The following is a 19,161-nucleotide window of genomic DNA, read 5'->3' as shown; positions in this document are numbered from 1 at the left end:
CCAGCCTCCCCCCCCCCCCCCCCCCCCCCCCGGGGCCCCATGCCGTGCACACGCACGCGGTTTTTCTTACGAAAATAAATCGTTCCTACCACATCGCTGCGGCAGGAAACCTTTGCTCCGATCCACGGAGCGCTGGCGACGCGGCAGCTCGAGTGCAGCTTTCCTTCTGCTCTGCCTGACTGCATTGCAGTGCTGCTGCTTGCAAGATAACCAGGGCTGCTCCACGTGTCTCCCTGCACAGGTAGAGCTGACCGACCTCTTTTCTCCGGCAGCTGACGGGGCAGGGAAACGAGGATCAGAGCAAACGGGACGCGGGAGACAAGACGGGTTTGTTCCTGATGCGATCCTCGCTGCTGAAGGTGAAACAAATGTAAGAAAATAAAAGTTTCACCCAGCTCCTCAGAGTCTAGAGTGACCAAATCCGGCTTCTCCCTCCGTGTCCCTGGAAGCAGGGCCCGAGCACAGAGCGATCTCATTTCTGCTGCCCTTGGCTGAAGCATGACTCACACGCACCAGCTCTTGCAAGAACAAATTCCAGACCTTGCTGAGATCCTGCCCAAAGGGAATCCAAAGCTTTGTGCCAACAATTGTGCTGGTCCAACAGAAAACAAGGGTGGTAACGGAGGGAGAAGCCGGCTTTGATAATTCCTTGGGGAGCACCAGCACCGCGTGAGCTCAGCCTGGGGCTGGCCTTTGCTTAGGGGAGCTGCTCCTTCTACAGCCATCTGCATGCTACAGGCAGAAAGCAACGCGTGTTAAGAAATCACGACCAAAGGCAAACATCTGTTGCAGAGCATCGGCGAGAAGCAGCGCTGTGCTGCCCACAACCTGCTGTCCTCGCAGAACCAGCAGGGCCCACGTTTCGTGCTGATGCCTGGAAGGGCTGGCCAGGCTGCCCTGTGCCTGGCAGGAGAGCAGAATCAAGCAGCCACCGGGCACCGGGCAGCTTCTGCGGGCTGACTGCTGCGTGTGCTCTCAGACGCATCCAAAGAGCTGCAAAGCTCGGTCCGTGCGGGCTCCGTGCTCTGTCACTGCTGTGCCAGCTGCAGGGTGCCCTAAATCCCTTCCAAAACCATTCCTTCCAGCCAGCAGTCCTGGCTGCAGCACTGACAGTCTGCACTGCCCCCCAGCACCACCCACCCAGCGCTCCCAGTGCTCACGTGCCACGCTCACCCCTAAGCACCAGCAGCTGCTACAGGCTGGAGTCTGGGCGGAGGCAGCTCTAAGCTGTGCGATCCCATACACAACTTCCCCTTAAAAAAAAAAAAAAAAAAAGACTCGGAGAGACTTAATTACAAAATAACATTTAAAACGCGTCAGGGTTTATTGTCTCGTTACACACGGCAATGATTCGCTGAGCATGTTGTAACCAGGTTAACGGCAGGCTGAGCTCTGCGCTCCGCACAGAACGGACGCGCAGTGAACACGGACCCGGCAGAACGAGAAAGGACGTTACCATTAAAAAGTGGATTCCACCCACGGGACCTGAAAAGCATTTCTGCACGTCCCCCCGGCCAGGGCTGCGCTGCTGCGGCACGGCTCCGCCCGCGCCCGTCTTTTCCCGTGGCAGAATTGGGAGTTGCAGGCTGCGTTCCCACATCCACAGGACATCACGGAACAGCTTCACAGCAGAGGGAGCAGCACGCCGCTGCGCTGCCTCCGGGGCTGCTTTCTGCAGCACGTCAACGGAGCTACTGGGGTGCACTGGGAACAAACAGAACCCCGGCACGACACACACCGGCTTTTGTGGCAAGGGATCTGAAGCTGAAAGCACACGCGGTGATGGACGAGCCAAGGGCCTGGGTTTATGGCTGCACGGCGACGAAGGTGATGAGTGCTGCAACTGTGGCTCCAGGAGGTGCCATGGTTTGGGCCTGGTTTGGGGAGCTTTGCTCTGTGCAGTGATTTTCTTCTTGCTGAGGGAGAGGACGCAGACCCCCGGAGCGCTCCGCAGTGCTAAGTACCTCGGGTGGTGCTGCCTCTTCGCATCCCGGAGCAAACAACTCGGTTTGCTGCTTTCATCTTCTCTTCACTGGTCCACTGCCAAGCTGTTTGCTGGGGCTGGGCTTTCCTGTGGGTCTGTTTTTCTCTTTTAAATCAGGACTTATTGCTTTCTCCTTGTCAATAGTGCTTAGCAGAAAGAGCTGAGATTTGGACAAACTCTTTGGAACCTCCACAACAGGCTGCGTTGTGGCTGATAGGCTTTCACAATCCCTTCCTTTCCAGTTTTTCCAGTATGGCCTGAATTCTGTGGACAGCTTCCTTCCTGGCCTGCCGGACGCTGTCCTGCCCACCAGTCTCAATGGAATCCAGTTCTAACAGCAGCTTGGTCAGCATCTCCTCCAGAAGCCGGTAGGATTTGTCTGTCTTTTTTCCTACAAATTCATCCACCTCTTGTTCCAGCTGTTCAGCCTCCTCTGTAACGTGTAGGATTCTCTGAATCTCTGGCTGGATGGCTGCAGAATTCATTGAAGCGTGGTTGCCAGCTCTGAAGCCTGCCTCCTGGTTCCCAGCCAAGTGCTTCCAAACTGCGCTGTTGTACATCTGGGGCTGTGCGCTGTACTGCACCTTGGGGTTGGAGGAAGATGACTTGGCATTGAGCAGAGCGGGTGGTTTGTGGTCATTCATTGTCCCAGAGTGCTGGTGATTGACATCAGAGTAGTAGCTGTGTTGGTTTGTACTTTGCTCGGGTTTGTCATAAGCAGATTCCTGCAATCAGAGAGAAAAAAAGTCTGCGTAAGAGAGGCGTTAGATGAGACCTGACCCACTTCAAGACCCACCCCTAGGGGTCTGCTATCTCCAGTACTTTCTGGAATTACAACCATGGGTTTTGATACATAAGTAGGAGATTGTGCTGGCAGTACTCAGAACTGCTGCTTTGTTTCTACCTCCTGGAAGCCTGGAGAAGGAGCGCTGCAGGAACTGCACGCGTGTTTTGGGGAAGGCAGCACGATCCGAGCTCTGTCTGTAGCCAGAACCGTGCACGAGAGCATCACTGTACCTTTGAGTCCCACGCAGGAGGGTGAGATGCAGCCCCGCTGCCAGTCCAGGGCGGGTGTGATTCGGAGAGGAACGGGTTCCCGTGTGCCGGAGCAGCGGGCCACGCGTACCGGGGCTGCACCCCATAGGCGGGGGGAGCCCACACCTCCTCCTGGGCCCTGGGCTGCGGGCTGGCCCCGGGGCTGTGGTCTCCATACGGATACTGTGGCACCGGCATCCCCGGGGTCTGCGGGGAGAGGGGGACAGCGGTTACTCCCGCGTCAATCCCGGCACCGCTGCTCCGTGCCGGAGAGCTCTGGGAAGAGCCGCAGCGCTGCGGCTGCTGCCTGCTTTCTGCTCTACAGCCCACGGCCTCAGAGCCCCTGGAGAAAGAGGCAATTCCAAGTTTTTACAAGAGCACGCAGGGCGAGCGGCTCGGGACGGAGAAGCCATTTAAGCCCCGGCGTCCCAGCAGAGCGGGTCCTCCCTGCGGGGCAGCGCACGAGCTCTCCCCGCACCGTGCACGCCCCAACGCTGCACGACGCCGAGGTCTCACCTGCGGCGGGGAGAACCCGGCCGCCTGCTGCCTGCGCAGCGAGCAGCCCTCGGCCGGGCAGTCCTGCGTGCCGCAGCCCCACGGAGGGGCGGGAGGAGGGGCCCGGTACGGGGCCGCGCTGTCGGCGGGGTAGGGGCTGCGGGGCGGCCCGGAGGAGCTGTAGCTTTGCGTCTGCGGCGGCGCGGTGCGGTGCGGAGCGGCGGGAGGGTACGGGGCGGCGTAGGCTCCGTTGGTGTAGGGAGAGTCCATGCCCTGGGAAGGAGGAAAGGGAGAAACAGGGAAAACGCGGCGCCCAAGGACGGGCGCTGAGCGGCGGGAGGGGCCGCTTCCCTTGGGGGGGGTGGGAGGTGAACCCGGCCCCCCCGCGCCCCGTACCTGCTGCCCCTGCGCGTCCGCTCCGCCGGGGAAGGGCCCGAGCCCGAGCCCGTACGCTCGGGGCTGCGCGGGGCTCCAGTACGCGGGGGCGAAGCCGGGGCCCGGCGGCTCCTGCGGAGGAAAGCGCCGTTACCCGGTGGCCTCGGGGCCAGAGCAGCGGCGCGGGGATAACGGGCCGGGCCGGGCCGGGCCGTGCCGGGCTCCCGCCGTGCCCGGCTCCCGCCGCCCGCCCCGCCCGTACCTGCCCGCCCGCTGGGCCCCAGGGCGCGCCCTGCACGGTACGGCCGCGGGGCTCCATGGCCGCCGCCCGGCACGGCCCGGCCCGCCCCCGCGGCGCGACCAATGGCCGGAAGGCCCCCGCGGCGCGACCAATAGGATGGAAGGTCCCGCAACGCGGCCAATAGGGTGCGAGGGCCCCCGCGGCGCAGCCAATGGGCGGCCGCCCCGCGCGCACGGCCGGCGCCGCTTTTAAAGGGGCAGAGCCCCGCGCGGCGCCGCCTTTATCCGCCGGGTCCCGCCCGGCGCGGGGCGGTTCCGGGGCGGCTCCGCGGCGCGCGGCGGCGCTTCCGCCACCATGAACTACATGCCGGGCACGGCCAGCCTCATCCAGGACATCGACAGTGAGTGCGGGCGGCCCCGCGGCCCCGCTTCCGTGCGTGCCGCCCCGAGGGGCGGCCGCGGTCCCTTCCCCGTCGGTCCCGCGTCCGGGGCGCGGTTTTCCCCTTCGTTCCCTGCGGGTCCGGCGCCGCCCCCGCGTGCTCCGCGCCCCGGTTGATGCCGTCCCCGTTTCCCGCAGAGAAGCACCTGGTCCTGCTGCGGGACGGGCGGACGCTGATCGGGTTCCTGCGCAGCATCGATCAGTTCGGTACGTGCCGCGGGGAGCGGAGCCCCCGGGCTCCCCGAGCTCTGATGGAGCCCACGTGGCAGCGCAGTCTGTGTTCCCCCATCCCCCGATGCGTTCCCCCCTCAGGGAGGCACCGTCTGAGCACAGCCCTTCCCCCCCCACCCCCGGGGCACGGGGACGGCGGCTGTGCCCCCGGCTGAGCTCCTCGGTCCCTGCCCCGCGGACCGGGGATGCCCTCATTGGCCCTGGGCTGCGGGCACTGCGGGGTCCCGGGGGGCCGGGGGAGGCTGCAGGGTTTGGGGGACGCGGGGTGCTCGGTTTGGTGAAGGCGCGGACGAAACGGGGCCGTTTCCTCTCGATTGCCGCAGCGAACCTGGTGCTGCACCAGACCGTGGAGCGCATTCACGTGGGCAAGAAGTACGGGGACATCCCCCGAGGGATCTTCGTCGTGAGGGGCGAGAACGTCGTGCTGCTGGGGGAGATCGTGAGTCAGCCCCCGCGCCCCGCGGCCCCGCGCCCCGCGGCCCCGCTCACGCAGCTCCTTGCTTGCAGGACCTGGAGAAGGAGAGCGACACGCTGCTGCAGCAGGTGTCCATCGAGGAGATCCTGGAGGAGCAGCGGCTGGAGCTGCAGGCCAAGCAGGAGTCGGAGAAGCTGAAGGTGCAGGCGCTGAAGGAGCGCGGGCTGGCGGTGCCGAGGGCTGACACGTTGGATGAGTACTGACGGGACCTCGGCACCGCGCTGCGCGGGGCGGGCGCTGGAATCGTGGCTTCGGTTCCTCCTTGAGGAAAAGGAGGAGCCATGGAGCTGGGGGGGCCCTCGGAGGGAAGCGGCCGCTCCGGGGGGTGTGGGGGTTTCTGTTCGGAGGTGGCTGCCTCTGTTCTTTTGGTTTGTGGCTTCTGGCTCCTCGCGTGGAGCTGGGAGAGAGCTTCCCTTGACCTGTAAATAAATCCCTGATCTCAGCAGCGACGGCTTGGCCTGTGTTTGCGGTGTTGCCCCGTGGGGGGCCGGGCACAACGGGACCGTCCAGGACACAACGAGGTCCCCGTGGGGCAGCTCAGGTGCTGTGCTCCCTGCCCTGCTCAGCTCTATTCACCCAGGTGCTGCTGCTTGCCCACAGCTGCACCCATTCATTACCTAATTACCTGCTGCCCAGCAGCACCCCTCATCTTCCTGCAGCATCTCCAGACCTGAAGGAGGAGTGCTGCTGTGGCTCAGGCAGGTGGGGACCGAGCGGGCTGAGCTGAGCTGAGCGCTGCAGACTTCAGCACTTGGAAGCAAGGCAGCAACCCCCCCTGTGCCAGATGGCAGCGGCCAGGATTCGCCCCCCCGGGCCCGGTGTGCTGCAGGGTCCTCCCCAGAAGGGTTCCCCTTTGGGTGCAGCCGGGGGTCTGCGGCCCAGGGGAGCTCCCATCCCAAACCTCGTGGGAAAACGTAACCTTAGTGAGCGCCGTGCGCTTGGTGACCCGTGTCCAGCTGCTGCTCGTCCCCTAGATCCTGTGCTGGGGACGCTGTGGGGCTCCTGTTGGTGTCGGTGCTGCCCCGGTGCTGCTTTTCAGCCCAGGCAGTGCTTGTGTTATCTTATCGCCCGCTCCCTGTGGGGGGGCTGTGGGTTTATTTCTGCTCTCCAAATAGCGACAAAGCAGCCTTGGGGGGCGGGGGGGGAGATCCCTGTGCAGGGAGGGGACGCGGCCTCAGCCCCCCCTGCTGGAGCTGCTCCTGGGTACCAAGATGTGGAACCAGTGTAGAAAAGGGAAAAAGGGAATGGTCCCTGTGCTCAGGGCAGTGTGCGAGGGGGGGGAGGGGGGCAGTGCACTGGGAGGCTGAATGTCAGGGGATGCGAGGTCCCTGGGTGAGCAAGGGGCACTGCAACGGGGCTAAGGGGACTGGGATGGGGCCGGGACCCCCTGCAGAGCTGCTCCCCAGCAATTCCTCCTTTATCTTTGTGTTCTGGGCCCTCCTTCCTCTGCGCGGTCCCACCGCCTTTGGTTACATCCCGTTGGATTTTGTACGTTTGCAAACAGCTGCGAACATTTGTACGTGGAGTGCCTGGATGTGCATTTCTAAGCCCAGAGCTGCAAACGGAGCCGTGTGGTGACTCCGTGTGGGGGTGGCCAGGGGGTGCAAGGCTGAGCCCCCCATCCTGGGGCACTGAGCACGGTGAGGTGCTCACGAGGGGCTCTCAGCCCCATGGGTTTTCCCTTCCCCTCTCCTGCGCCTTGCAGGGATGTGAGGGGGGTGCTGGGCAGCTCGAGCTGTGCTGGGGCTGCGTCCCACGCGTATGAGCAGTGTGGTTTGGATCCATGTGCACCAACTGAGTTCTGTGGTGGAGTAAATGCTGGGCACGGTGGGCGTGGATCCCAGCCCTGCTGCCTTTGGGGCACACATGGTACCACCCCTTCTTGCAGCCCCTGGGCACGGTGATGGTGTGGGGCACCCGGGGACGTGCTGAGGAGGTGCTGGTGTGGCACTGTGGATATGGCAAGCACCCAGGGACACCTCAGTTTTTCAGGTATCCTAAAGTCTTTCTGTGTCTCTGGAACAAGGGCACCCCGGGGCTGAAGGGGTGGCTCTGTCAGGGATCAGTTCAGTTCTTCTCAAAAACAAGTGCACGTCCTTGCACTGAGGCCGTGTGTTCGGGGCGGCCGTTCCATTGGGATAACAGCAGCGCGGTGCTGGAGATCTCCATGGTGGGGAGAGCTGTGCCCGTGGTGCTGCACTGCTGGGGCAGCAATTTGGGAAGGAGATGCTCAGCTTCTGCCTTCCCCCAGCCCCTCCAAAACCCGTTCCATTGCTTGTGAGATGCACTGTACTGCGCTCAGTCTGATTGGAGAGGATCCATCCAGATCCATCCATCCTGGAGGGATGGGCAGGAGCAGTGGGGCCGTTCCCGGGCACAGGTAGGGCTGAGCACCACGGGGCTGTGCTGCGGTTCCCCCTGTGCCCTCAGCATCACGGTGAGCGGGTGACCTCCCCCCTCACCAAGCTGTCGCAACAGCGAGGAGGAGCAAGGTCAGCATCCCCGCAGCAGAGTGCAGGAGCTGACGTCAAAGGAAGCAGCTGTGATTCACGGGTTTTGGGGAGCGCTCGGCGCTGGGGCTGTAACTCATCCCACAGATGTCATTTCAGCCTTGAGCGTTATCGCTGCTATTGCTCCGCCCCCGGGGGAGATGTGGGGCTGCCCCCTCGGTGCAGCAGGGTGCAGGTGGGACCCCAGCCTTGCAGCCTCCCTCTGCACCTTGCAGCCCTGCTCCGCATGCACAGCCCTCAGCTGCAGCTCCACGCAAAACGCTCTCAGCCTCGTAACGTGCACGGAGCATCCATGTGCCTTCCCCACGTGCCGTGCAGCAGAGTGGGATGGCAGAGTTTGCCCCGTGTATCTGGGCGGCAGCAGCTGCACGAGGATGTGCGCGTGCGCCGCTGCTGACACCCACGGTGACCCACAGCCCCCGGCAGATGCGCGGGGAGATGGGGCTGTCCTTGGCCCCCCGGGCCCTGCCGTAAGTGATGGCTCTTATCTCCGTGCTGACAAGCCAGCATCCTTCAGCCGGCGGATTTAAGGCCGAGTGCCGGGGCTGGGGCACAGCAGCGTTTGCAGCAGTCGCCAGAGCTGAGCTCCACTGCGCCGCGGAGATGCTGCCCGCCACCTTCAAGCTGTGCGCTGCCATCTCCTACCAGCACCTGCGCAACGTGACCGGTGAGAGGCCCCGTGCCACGCGCTTTGCTGTCTGCACGACCCCTCTGTGCTGTGTTTCTGGACTGGGGAGGGAGGCTGGACGCTGTTCCCAGCTCTGGGGGGGTGGTTGCTCCTTGGCTGCACTCAGGGTGTTGTATGTTCCCCGCGCGCTGCTTGGAGCAAAGCTTGAGCAGCACAGATCTGCTCCCGTCCTCCGGTAGCGCAACGGGACGAAGCTTCTCTCGTAGGGACTTCAGCAGTCGGGGTGGGTACAAGCAAACAAGGGAGACTTTTCCCAGCTATAAAGGGGGAAAAAAAAGCAAAGCCTGACACCGCACAGTTCTGTTGTGACACGCTCTCTGCTCCCAGGGCTGCGCAGACAAGCTGCCGTGGCCATCAGCCAGGAGCTCAGCAAGCTGTCGTGCCGCAGCGCGGGGCCCAGCACGTGGATCCACCAGGTCCGCAGACGAAGCTCCCTGCTCAGTAAGTGCTGTGTTCCCGGGACCTGCCCCCTCCGGGTCAGTGCTCGGGAGGAAACCTGCTCGTGGTGCCTTGTGCTTTGCTAAGCAAATGGAAACGCAGCAGGTGATGGGAACTGACCTCCAGCCCGAGCCACTGGCACGGAGGATGTGTTTGATGTAGGTAGCGCTAGCTGGTATCACAGTGTGTTCTTACTCCTGCTTTTGTCTGCTCCCTCTCAGGCTCCAGGCTGGAGGAGAAGCCCTTCAGCGAGATGGAGATGTCCTACATCAAGCAAGGAGAGGAAGCCCTGCAGAAATCCCTCAGCATCCTCGGGGACCAGGAGGGCTGGAAGACGGAGACGGTGGTGGTGAGCCCTCCCGTGGCCGCGCACTGACCTGGTTTTCCTGTAAGTATCTGTGGCGCTGATCCGCCTCCCCCTCGCCAGGACAACGGAGACAAAGTGCTGAGCAAGGTGCTGCCGGACGTGGGCAAGGTGTTCCGGCTGGAGGTGGTGGTGGACCAGCCCCTGGACGCGGTGTACAGCGAGCTGGTGGACAACATGGAGCAGATGGGAGACTGGAATCCCAGCGTCAAGGAGGTGAAGGTAGGAGGCGCCGGGTGCTCCTGGGCACCGCGGGATCCTGCTCCCCTGTTTGATTCACGTCCACGCTGCTCCACGTGGTCTTACCAGGGCCCAGGAGTCGCTATCGCTGTGCACGTTGCTGCGGGTACAGGGATTTTTCCACCCTTTCCATGGGGGAGGGAGAAGTCGGACACGCAGACGCGATCCCGCGCGGGGATCGGAGCTGGCGTTCAGCTCCCCGGGTGATTTTGCAGTAACTCCTTGCTGTCACTGTTGAACTGCCCAGATCCTCCAGAGGATTGGGAAGGACACTCTCATCACCCACGAGACGGCGGCCGCTGCGCCCGGGAACATCGTGGGGCCGCGGGATTTTGTCAGCGTGCGCTGCTCCAGGCGCCGCGGCTCCACCTGCGTCCTGGCCGGGATGGCCACCACCTACGGAGCCATGCCCGAACAGCAGGGATTTATCAGGTAATTAATTAACCTCTGCATTCACCTGGGGTGCGTGTGTGTGTGTGGGGGGGGTTTAATGAGCACCAAATTCACACGCTGACTTTCAGCGCGGGCTCAGCGTTGCTGTAATGACGTTTGTTTCAGAGCAGTTTGTGTTTTGGGAAGGGAGTTGTTGTTAAGGAGCTCACTGCGGTGTTGGGGGCTGGGGGTCAGCTCCTGCTTTCTAACACGTGTGCTCCCCTCCTCACCCAGAGCTGAGAACGGCCCCACGTGTATGGTCCTGCGCCCGCTGGCTGGCAGTCCGTCGCAAACCAAGTTAACGTGGCTTCTGAGCATTGACCTGAAGGTAAGTTCCGCACAGAACTATTTCAAAGTCAAAGCGGTTGCTGTGTGCGAGGCTGACGTGGGCTGCTTGCTCCTCTCCAGGGTTGGCTGCCGAAGACCATCATCAACCAGGTCCTGTCCCAGACCCAGGTGGACTTTGCCAAGCACCTCCGGCAGCGCATGGCGCGGGCAGGGGGCTGCGGAGCGCCCCGTCCCCCTGCACCGGCTGCTGCTGAGTGCTTTGTTCAGGGCTAACAGTAGGGATCTTGGCGTTAGGGAAGTCAGGCACAGTTTAGTTCCAGCCTGTGCTAACAGGACAGGCCTTTAATAGTAGACAGTACTAATGAAGTTTTAACTAATTAGCCAGGAGCCCGATTCAGAAGGCAGGGGCAGCAGCTGCTCGGTGTGCAAGCAAACACCATACCTGAAGGGGCAGATTGCTGGGACCTCCCAGCTAATTACTTGAAGCTTTATTAGTCTACAATAAAAGGCCTTGGCTACTTAGTTATTAGGGAAGTCCCAGGAGCCTCCTTCAGAAGGCAGGGCCAGCCCCTGCCTGCTCAGTGTGCAAAATACAGGACTTAACCTCACGTGTATTCCCCTCCTTTCCCCTAGCGCAGCAGCTCTAAGTTATTTGATACAATTTTACATGTCTGTACAGGAAGATTATTTATTCAACCTTCTGCAGTGATGATTGTCAGCAGGAGTCCCTGTCAAACTTGTCATTGCTTTCACACAGTTGGCTGAAGGAGAGCTTCAGAGTTACAGCAGGTACTCGAAGTTTGCAGGTTGTGAAGGGAACTAGCTCTCTAAACAGAACAAAAATCACAAGACAGAAGCAATGTAAGAGTTTAAAAGAAGAATTTATTTTTAAACTGGCTGCCAGTTTACGTAAAAAAAAAAAATAATAATAATAATACAGTTTGGGCAGAAGCCCAAATTTCAGTCTTACATGCAGTAGTCTTGTTACAACACAATCCTTCTGGATGGAAACTGATTGCAGTTAGCCAAGCACAGCTGAGCAGAAGTGTCAGTGATGCTTCTGCAGGTACAGATGCAGCAGGCAGCTCCAACCACATGCCTGCTCTCGCAGAACAATGACTGTTTTGACCCCAGGATGGCAGATGAGAAGTTATCTCAACACAATAGTTACTGAAGACTCCAAGAGATGCTCACAAATAGCACGATACACACTAGAACTGCACTGACTTGGAACTCAGCATAGTGGTAGTGCAGGAATCTTCAGCAGGTAACGCACACACACTGCACCTGCTGCCCAGAGCTGCGTTGGCTTCGTCGTGTTTGTTCGCTGACCGATTGTTCTGAGTGATGCACGTTCCTCGAGAATAAAATCCACCTGATTTGAGATTCACTGCCTCGTTGCTTTGTTGTGCTGCTCCTGCTTCTTTTAAGGCTCCCAGGGAGGGCTTCGTCTTCCATCCACTTCTGTCTCTACGTGATACAGGACGTCTGCCAGCGTGTGCTCCACAACAGCACCCCAGCCCATGTCACTCATCTGCAAAGGGAGCAGAAGACGGGCACTGAGCTCCATGCACAACACAGACTCACAAAGGGGGAGTGGCCCTGCTGGCCCCCACTGTGCCTGTACTTGATAAAAAATACAGCAGACGCAAAGATACGTTTCCTTAAGCAACGAGCCAGGTCTAACCAATAAGTGAGCACACGTAGGAAGGAAAAAGTTAAAGTTTTTCATCGTCATTGTTCTGCTTTTTAATGCTGTTGTTTCTTCTGACATTTTTAAATGCATTCCTTTCAGCTGCACGATCAAGTTAGAAGAACTGCAGCTGAGGGGTGCAGGCCTGCTGTAAATCTCCCCCCCTCCCCCCAGTAGCAAATTCCCAGTCCCCTTCAGTTTGAACACCCCACACGAGGTCACCCCTGGGCTGGGAGGGAGGGAGGTGGCTGCTGTTACTCACGGGGCGGTAAGCGATGTCTCGGGGGGGATACTTGAAATACGGCCCGAAGTTGATAGAAACCTACAGAAAACATTTGTCAGCAGAAAGCTGGAGAATTCTGCTCACTTCCCCCCCCCCCCCCCCCCCTCCCCCCCCCCCCCCCCCCCCCCCATTCTTCAGCCCTGACCCTCTCACGCTCCTGAGCTTTGCTGGGCAAAGGCTTGTAAAAATACATCACTGCGTTAAGAGACAGCATTAATGAGGAGTTTGATCAAGTTAAATTACACAAGTGAACACATGCATTGTTCTACACTGGCTCCAGCACAATAACTCTGCCTCTCCTCTGCTCATTTAACTGGGCTTGCTGGACCTGTTCCCAGCATGCCCACGCTCCGTGCGTTGCCAGAACTATGGCTGGACTTGATCTTTGAAAGTACATTACCGTGCAGCCTTTGTACAAAGAAATAGCAGGAAAATAAACTCCTTCAAAAATGTCTTTAAAAGCAACTCCTTGGCTGGCACCGTTCTTGAAGAATATTATCTGAAAAGTAAAATGAGAAGTTTTCCAGTTGGTTCTTTCCCAGTGTTACCTGTGATGCACAAAGCAAATGTCAAAAGGCAGCTTATCACCAAGGAGAACATGGAATCCATTAGCAAACAGAAAAAGGAAGCAGCCTCAGCAGGCTCCCCACTCTGATGAGTCCTTCATCTACCAGTGCTTAGCTCACCTGGCTTCCTGGTGCTTGCTTTAGGCTCTTCTCTGCTTTGTCCACAAAGTCCTTCTCTTCAAAGTACAAGTAGCTTTTAAACTTGATCAAAGCCTGCAATATTAGGAAACAACCACTTCAGCAATAGTGACATGAGTAACGGTACCCAAAAAGTGATTCACACATCTCAAGTGTTTGAGAACCAGGAGAAGAAGAGTAGCTGAAGCAAGACGTGGGCAGCCTCACGCAGCAGTCCACGTGCAGTGTTCCTTTGCACAACCTTGGGTGATTGCATTTCATTTTCTTGAAGTCAATGCTTTTAACTTCTCTGCTGTGAGCCAGAGGGGTACCCAGAGGTAGGCTGGAAAGGATGCACTTAAAAGAGGGAAAACCCCAAGGCCCAGCAGCGTGTTTTCCACTAGCCCATACAGCCAGGATGTCAGTTAGCAACCCCCACATCTCACCTTATCTTTGTAAGTGTCAGGCAGCGATTTGGCAGTCTCAGTATCCTCTGGAAGACTGATGTAAAAGCCCAGTACGTCACCCTGGCCGTAGCCAGACGAGTAATGCTTCCCTATGGACTGGTGAAACTTTGTTCCCTTTTTGCTGCGCCAGGAGTAACTGAATTTGTCGTATCCCAGAGGTGCCTGGAGGTTCCCTGCAGAAACCAGTGTTCCCTTGTGAACACACAAAGCGTAGGAGAACACCCCAGAATGTGTCCCTTCCTTCACATGCTGGGCTAACAATTACATTCTGTTGTTAAATACAACTGTCATTAGCACAAAAGTGTTAAGCAACACCAAGCATGTAACAGCATAAAGGAGCTGCCAGTACTGAAGCTCTACACAGTTTAGAGAACCTACAGAAAGAGTTTATCCTAGGTAAAGCAGTTAGAATACAGGCAAGCTGGACATCACTAGGTTACCTAGGTTTAAATTATGGAAGAAAATTAAAAGTACAAACTAGTGAAAAGCCAAGGCCTGCTAAAAATATTTGGTAAAATTATTTACCCAGTGGCTGCGACCAGCCTAATCTGGCAGCTGTGTCTGGGGGCATCTCATCCATGGAGATTTCAAAGTACCAGGCTCCCTTCCTCACTCCATGCGAGGCTCGTACCATGGAATAGCCCTTCTCACCCACGACTGTCAGCCTGTCATCCGAGATCTTCAGCTGAGGAGCTGCAGCAGGTAAGAGGATACACAGCACAGTTCATTTGTGACTCCTAGCACGCAACGGTATCAGAAGGAAGTGAAAGTAAAGAAGTGGGTTTCACATGTTCATTCTTGAGCCAATGATGTTTGCAACCTCAATAACTGGTAACAAGGGGTTAGAGCAGACAGCTCCCCCCAGGAAGAGCTAGCTGGCTGCACAGCCTGCACACGATGAGCTCTGTACCTCGGTCGTGCAGCGCCAGGAGGACTCGTTCATACAAGCAGGCTCTGTAGAGGTCCCCAGGAATGGGCTTTCCTGCCCAGCAGTCCAGCTCCAGCTTTTCTGGGTCAGGTGCGTGGGGGTCGGGCTCAGCCAAGATGTAGCGATAGCCGTCCTTATTGAAGGGGTGCTCCAAGGGGTAACCGTGGGGCGGCAAGCGCTGCGCAGAAAACAACGGGTCACTGGGAAACACAAAAGCTACAGGTTGGCATCTCACCGTGGCTACATTCATTTACAGCTCAACCGAGTCGCTGTGCTGCTCCATCCTGCCCCTCACCTTCGGGTTTTCTTGGCTGTTCCTGTGGTTGACCCGTCCTGCTGCTTGCGCTTCGCTCCCCGGCCCTTCCCGCTGCCTCCTGCAGCAATTCCTCCTTCCAAGAGAAACGACAGCTCGTTAAGCAACTGCTGAGCAGACAGAGCCTGCGAGCGTGGAATCTCCACAAACAGAACGGGCAGAAAAAGCCACGTTCACATCACGGGGTCACGGACGTTCTCCTGCGTGGTTATAATTGAAAAGGGCTTCGGTGAGGATGAGCACAGCAGCACCCCAACAGCAGGGCTGCTATTGCTTTCATGGAGATTCCAGTCCCACAGTTCAAATCCTTGCTGCAAAAGCAGCAGAATCCCACTCTGTGGCACACGCTACCTGATTCTAAGCAAAAGGGTCATCCCCGTGACACACTGTGCTGCAGAAACACCCTGACACGGATACCTGCGCACGCAGGACGCGCTCCGTGTTACACTTTGGTCTATGAAGTGAAATACACCTCAGCTGTGTAAAAAAGGAAAGCAATGCAGGTGTTTCTCTTCAGTATGATCCACACTGGTACTCTGTCACTTCGCATTGCAGCACCTGACTTGTAGTTACACATAACAATGGAGCACAGGCCAAGCTACGTGTCAAATTCCATCCAACTAACACTGGTATTCACGTTTTAATGTCTTAAATATTTTCTATTTAAAAAAAAACCCTCTTGATTTACAAGGAGAACTACAGGATTTGCATGTACTGCAGACAAACACCTTTAAGAGCCACGTAACGTGTTGTAACTGGACACACAGCGAGCTTCCACATTACCAGCATCACCCCTGTGCTGCCAGGGGTTCACACCTCGAAGGGATGCCATATTCTGCACACACGTGACAGGATCTAAGCTGTACTTCCTAGCCTTAGCAAAAAGATTCAGGCTTTCCAGTTTCTCAACACTTCCTTATGCAAGCAATCCAAATATCACACCAGCTTACAGCTCGGCCCTCTTATCGCGGTATTACAATTTCAAATGACAAAAATATCAGGTCAAATCATACAGAGTAGAAGACAAACACAACTGAAAATAAAACTTCAAACCAGTCGAGTGGGGCAGAATATGAGACACTAAAAGCTTCTAACTGTTAAACATCGAAAAGGGAATGGTTGGTTTGCATTATTCTCACAATCACACCAGGACGCGCTTGTGATCTTGAATTTAATTTAGCTTTTAAGATAATTGAGCACAAAAGCTTTCTAAAACACAGCAATACTTAAGTTTCAGAAGCTGAAAGGTAAATATTCACCTCCCAGAGAGGCTCCATCTGTAAGAACAGAAGTGGCACCACATATTTGACAAACTTTCAATAATTAAAGACAAAAACAAGCAGTGCATGAAACGGAGACAACGCAGCTTAAACCCTGTTTCTAAAAGCCCCAGTCACCTCCTGCTAGTGATTAATTCAGCAGGTTTGAAACTGAATGGCAGAGCCTTGTGCACAAAGAAATCTCATCACCTCTTCGTTTGACCACAGCAAGATCACTAATATTGATCTTGATGAGCAAGGCAAAGCTCTTGGCACAGCTGTCATTCCATAACAAGGAACAACAGCAAAAAGCAAGCAGTGATTTTAAGGAGATACATTACACATCCTTTCCCTGGCTACTTGCAAATCTCAGAGTGAGGAGGACAGGAGAGGGATGGTGAGACTGGCTGGGTGTGTTTGGAACTAATACACAGAGCCTCAGGTCACACTGGGTTTAATGGCAGCACCCTCACTGATGGAGCTGACTGGGGAAGCACAGCTCTGCCCCAAATACTGAGGGAAAAAAAAATACAGAGCCTAGTTAAAGAACTTGCCATTTAAATTCCCACTTGTGGATACAGCATTGTTCTGCTTCTGGTTGTCATATGCAGGACCAATATTGGCAAGATCCTGAAAAAGGAAAGAAACAAAACAGAGGCACAGACTCAGACAAACTTTCCACTAAGCCCCAACAGCACTTCCTCATGCTGGAGTCCTCCAGCACATTGCTTGGCACAACACTGGCTCCTAGGCTCATGTCACCTTGCATACTTTATATTTATTTGACTGAGCATAAGATACCAGCAAAACCAGCCCCCTCCCTCCCCTCCCATCTCTAATCACCCACTTGGTCTAGAAGTCCAAACTTTGGGTAGTCTTCTTCTGGATCCTTACTCCCTGGGTCTGGATGCTCCTTCACTAAGAACACATCTCTTTCTTTACACTGAAACAGAGAACAGATCACATCAACTTCGTTAACAAGTATGTATACCAAAATATGGTATTATTAAAACAGACAATGAATATCAACTGCATAAGCAGCCACAAGAAGCAGCACTAGAACCTTCCCCATTTGTCTCCCATTGAGTGTCAGCAGTTATCACTCACAGAAAATCCTCCACGAACTCCGACCACATACCATGGTTTTCACAATATTATTAGGCCAAGTCATTTTCCCTGGTCTCTGTCTTGTTGTCATACACTCCCAGTATTTATCAATGAATGGGATAATATCCTGTTAAAAGAAAAAAAACAAATCCACTCTCAACAACCGAGTCTGAAAGTTGCACTGCCAACATTTGCCTGAATTTGTTCTTCAGTGAAATCACAGCTGACTTTAGCACGTGGTGACTTCCATGACAGCCATACCTTATCTTTTGAGAACATGGTTTTTGGATGCTCATCTTGTGTCCTTGACTGCCACGTTAAGTTGGCCAGAGCACTAAGGCACATTTCCTTGAGATCTTAAAAACAAAGATAGGCCAAAGCTCGAGTTGCATTCCGTGGGGAAGATCAGCACACAAACACGACTGCGGCGACCACTGAGTGCACAGCACCCACACCAAGCCTGCTCCTACCCCACCAGCCCACACCAGACCGAACACTTCCACACCTGATGAAGTCAGCAGCAAAGCAGCAGTGTTTTCAGACAAGGCCACCCGTGCTTGTTGCTGACTTCTCTGGTCATTTTTGCAAGTTTTAGCAGAACGCTCCCACTGCCATCAGGCAACATCAAGATTACCTTGTGCAAGGTTCCCACCAGCGAGCTTTCACACTTACTTGCTTGTTTCCTTAAGAAATACGTGTTCCCACTGTGGTGGCAAACGTTGCAATGGAAACTGTAGTTGGTCATGAAAGGCAAACAAGATCTGGAAAAGAGCAGACTGATTTGTAAGCTCTGCTGCATGCGTTACCTGCTCCCTCTCTACATGAAGAACACTTCATAGGACCGGTGACATTTGTGTCACATTAAGTTTATCAATGGAAAAATGTAAGCAAGCAAAGCGTCACCTTGTTCTAGAGAAGCCCTGAAATCCACCCAGCAGAAAAGAGGGAACAATCAGGAAGCTCTGAACAAGGAGCTCCATCTGAATCAATTAATTAAAATCAAGTGCGACTCCGGAGTATGTTTTACGGACAAAATACAACCTAAAGAGTCTTCAGCATTTCAAAATACAGTCTCACACGGCTTCTGGAAAGCAAGCAGAACTTACTTTTCCCTTACAGTGAGATTCTGTTTATTGTTTCAGTCAATTATATTGTCAGATAAAGTCCCCTGTGCTTTTCCAGGCTCTCCAGGCAGTAGCCCATGCTGCCTTCCAACGACCTCAGCCCTGTGCAAGCATTTGTTTTAAACTGAAGCTTACAAAAGCCTTAAACGCTTCTTGCTGCGCTGGTAAAATTCTGTTATCTACACAGCACATTTCCACACTGATGGGCTCTGGCCACGTAGATCCTTCGGGATCTACACTCTGTGTATTTTCATTTTTGCTTCACAATGCTGAAGGCAGCACCTAGCAGCCCTTCAGAACTCGCTGATTAGAGCAGGCTGTGCAGTGCAATCTTCCAGAGAAGAAACTTCTCCCTCATCCCTTTGCCTAACAACCCAATTTCACTGAGTGCTCCAATTGGTGCTGCACAGAAGCACAATGAGACCACGAGCGCGCGCAGCACCACGCTCAGCTCGGCCAAGCGCATCAACAGCGTTAAAACTTTCAAATTCCTCGGGTTTTGGCGTCTGCGTGGGTGTCACCCGCCCCGAGCAACACTGAGCTCTGACGGGAGGGGGACGAGGGCAGCGCCAAGCGGAAGGAACCTCTGCCTGAGGAACGCGGGCGGGCGGTTTGGTTTCGAAAGAGCGGAGGGGGGAGGGGTCACCAGCACCAAAGAGCCACCCAAGGGGCAGCAATGGGGCACCCGAGCTGCAGGCCCGGCGCCGGGTACGTACGTGGTGTCGATGCCGAAGGTGTCCGCCGTGAACCACTTGGTGCAGATCCCGCACTGCAGCTCGATCTCCCCCAGCTGCCGCCCGTTCTCCTCATCCACCGACCCCGCCTGCGCGTCCATCGCCTCGGGGCCGTCCGGGGCGGCCTCCTGCGGGCAGCACGGCGCCGGTTACCGCGGCGTTCCCCTCGCAGCCCTCCCTTCCCCCCGAGCCCCACGTACCGTGGGGTCCTTCCCGCTCGCGGTCTCGGTCTCCACGGCCGCGGCAGCGTCCCCCGGCGCGGCCTCCCCCCTGCAAGGCCACAAACGACGCCTCAGCGCGGCCCCCTTCCCCGAGTTGCGGCCCCCCCGGCCCCGC

At 56.5% G+C, this 19,161-nt stretch overlaps 5 protein-coding genes across 7 annotated transcripts in view; 2 read left to right on the top strand and 3 right to left on the bottom strand.

Annotated features, from left to right (window-relative positions):
• DDHD2 (DDHD domain containing 2) overlaps nt 1-109 on the bottom strand; it is an 8,798-nt gene extending 8,689 nt beyond the window's left edge. For both annotated transcript variants that reach the window (XR_002432383.1, XM_021374763.1), the window contains exon 1: nt 90-109. Coding sequence is in view for 1 of the 2 variants with exons in the window: in XM_021374763.1 (XP_021230438.1) it covers nt 90-94 (5 nt within the window). In the remaining variant the exon portion in view is untranslated. The remainder of the gene's footprint in view (nt 1-89) is intronic.
• On the bottom strand, nt 1,293-4,239 carry BAG4 (BCL2 associated athanogene 4). Of its 2 annotated transcripts, XM_021374768.1 has the most exons (5): nt 4,152-4,239; nt 3,911-4,021; nt 3,536-3,787; nt 3,002-3,226; nt 1,293-2,709 (listed from the first exon to the last, which is right to left on the bottom strand). In XM_021374768.1, the coding sequence occupies exons 1-5, from the start codon at nt 4,206-4,208 to the stop codon at nt 2,206-2,208; spliced, it is 1,149 nt and encodes a 382-aa protein (XP_021230443.1). In that variant the 5' UTR covers nt 4,209-4,239; the 3' UTR covers nt 1,293-2,205. The 2 variants fall into 2 exon arrangements, with proteins under 2 accessions (XP_021230443.1, XP_021230442.1); XM_021374767.1 differs by having other exon boundaries at nt 3,536-4,021.
• LSM1 (LSM1 homolog, mRNA degradation associated) lies at nt 4,342-5,719 on the top strand. Its single transcript, XM_021374781.1, is given in 5 exon segments — nt 4,342-4,405; nt 4,408-4,530; nt 4,707-4,775; nt 5,123-5,238; nt 5,307-5,719. Coding segments are annotated over 5 exon segments (543 nt in total). The 3' UTR covers nt 5,478-5,719.
• STAR (steroidogenic acute regulatory protein) lies at nt 8,296-10,948 on the top strand. Its single transcript, XM_021374777.1, has 7 exons — nt 8,296-8,451; nt 8,800-8,913; nt 9,132-9,259; nt 9,338-9,496; nt 9,762-9,946; nt 10,181-10,274; nt 10,355-10,948. Exons 1-7 carry the CDS (start codon nt 8,388-8,390, stop codon nt 10,505-10,507), a joined length of 897 nt encoding a protein of 298 aa, XP_021230452.1. The 5' UTR covers nt 8,296-8,387; the 3' UTR covers nt 10,508-10,948.
• Nucleotides 11,097-19,154, bottom strand: ASH2L (ASH2 like histone lysine methyltransferase complex subunit). Its single transcript, XM_021374764.1, has 15 exons — nt 19,026-19,154; nt 18,808-18,953; nt 17,640-17,728; nt 17,229-17,323; nt 16,999-17,094; nt 16,708-16,803; nt 16,415-16,490; nt 14,584-14,677; nt 14,271-14,488; nt 13,886-14,053; nt 13,340-13,533; nt 12,897-12,989; nt 12,611-12,709; nt 12,190-12,249; nt 11,097-11,768 (listed from the first exon to the last, which is right to left on the bottom strand). The coding sequence occupies exons 2-15, from the start codon at nt 18,924-18,926 to the stop codon at nt 11,661-11,663; spliced, it is 1,605 nt and encodes a 534-aa protein (XP_021230439.1). The 5' UTR covers nt 18,927-18,953; nt 19,026-19,154; the 3' UTR covers nt 11,097-11,660.

The sequence above is a fragment of the Numida meleagris genome, chromosome 21 (assembly GCF_002078875.1).
Source record: "Numida meleagris isolate 19003 breed g44 Domestic line chromosome 21, NumMel1.0, whole genome shotgun sequence".
NCBI classification, from domain to species: Eukaryota; Metazoa; Chordata; class Aves; order Galliformes; family Numididae; genus Numida; species Numida meleagris.
This window is presented reverse-complemented; position numbering and strand designations above follow the sequence as displayed.

What these genes read in the sequence shown, in the direction of transcription:
- ASH2L (XM_021374764.1), bottom strand. Translation starts at nt 18,926, where the DNA reads ATGGACGCGCAGGCGGGGTCGGTGGATGAGGAGAACGGGCGGCAGCTG. An exon ending in CCATGTTCTCAAAAGATAAG is followed by an intron (nt 17,095 to 17,228) that starts GTATGGCTGTCA and finishes TTCTTTTAACAG; the next exon opens with GATATTATCCCATTCATTGA. An exon ending in CTGACACTTACAAAGATAAG is followed by an intron (nt 12,990 to 13,339) that starts GTGAGATGTGGG and finishes CTAATATTGCAG; the next exon opens with GCTTTGATCAAGTTTAAAAG.
- STAR (XM_021374777.1), top strand. Translation starts at nt 8,388, where the DNA reads ATGCTGCCCGCCACCTTCAAGCTGTGCGCTGCCATCTCCTACCAGCAC. An exon ending in GCACCTGCGCAACGTGACCG is followed by an intron (nt 8,452 to 8,799) that starts GTGAGAGGCCCC and finishes CTCTGCTCCCAG; the next exon opens with GGCTGCGCAGACAAGCTGCC. An exon ending in TTCTGAGCATTGACCTGAAG is followed by an intron (nt 10,275 to 10,354) that starts GTAAGTTCCGCA and finishes GCTCCTCTCCAG; the next exon opens with GGTTGGCTGCCGAAGACCAT.
- BAG4 (XM_021374767.1), bottom strand. Translation starts at nt 4,208, where the DNA reads ATGGAGCCCCGCGGCCGTACCGTGCAGGGCGCGCCCTGGGGCCCAGCG. An exon ending in GGGGCCCAGCGGGCGGGCAG is followed by an intron (nt 4,022 to 4,151) that starts GTACGGGCGGGG and finishes TTTCCTCCGCAG; the next exon opens with GAGCCGCCGGGCCCCGGCTT. An exon ending in CCGGGTTCTCCCCGCCGCAG is followed by an intron (nt 3,227 to 3,535) that starts GTGAGACCTCGG and finishes CTCTCCCCGCAG; the next exon opens with ACCCCGGGGATGCCGGTGCC.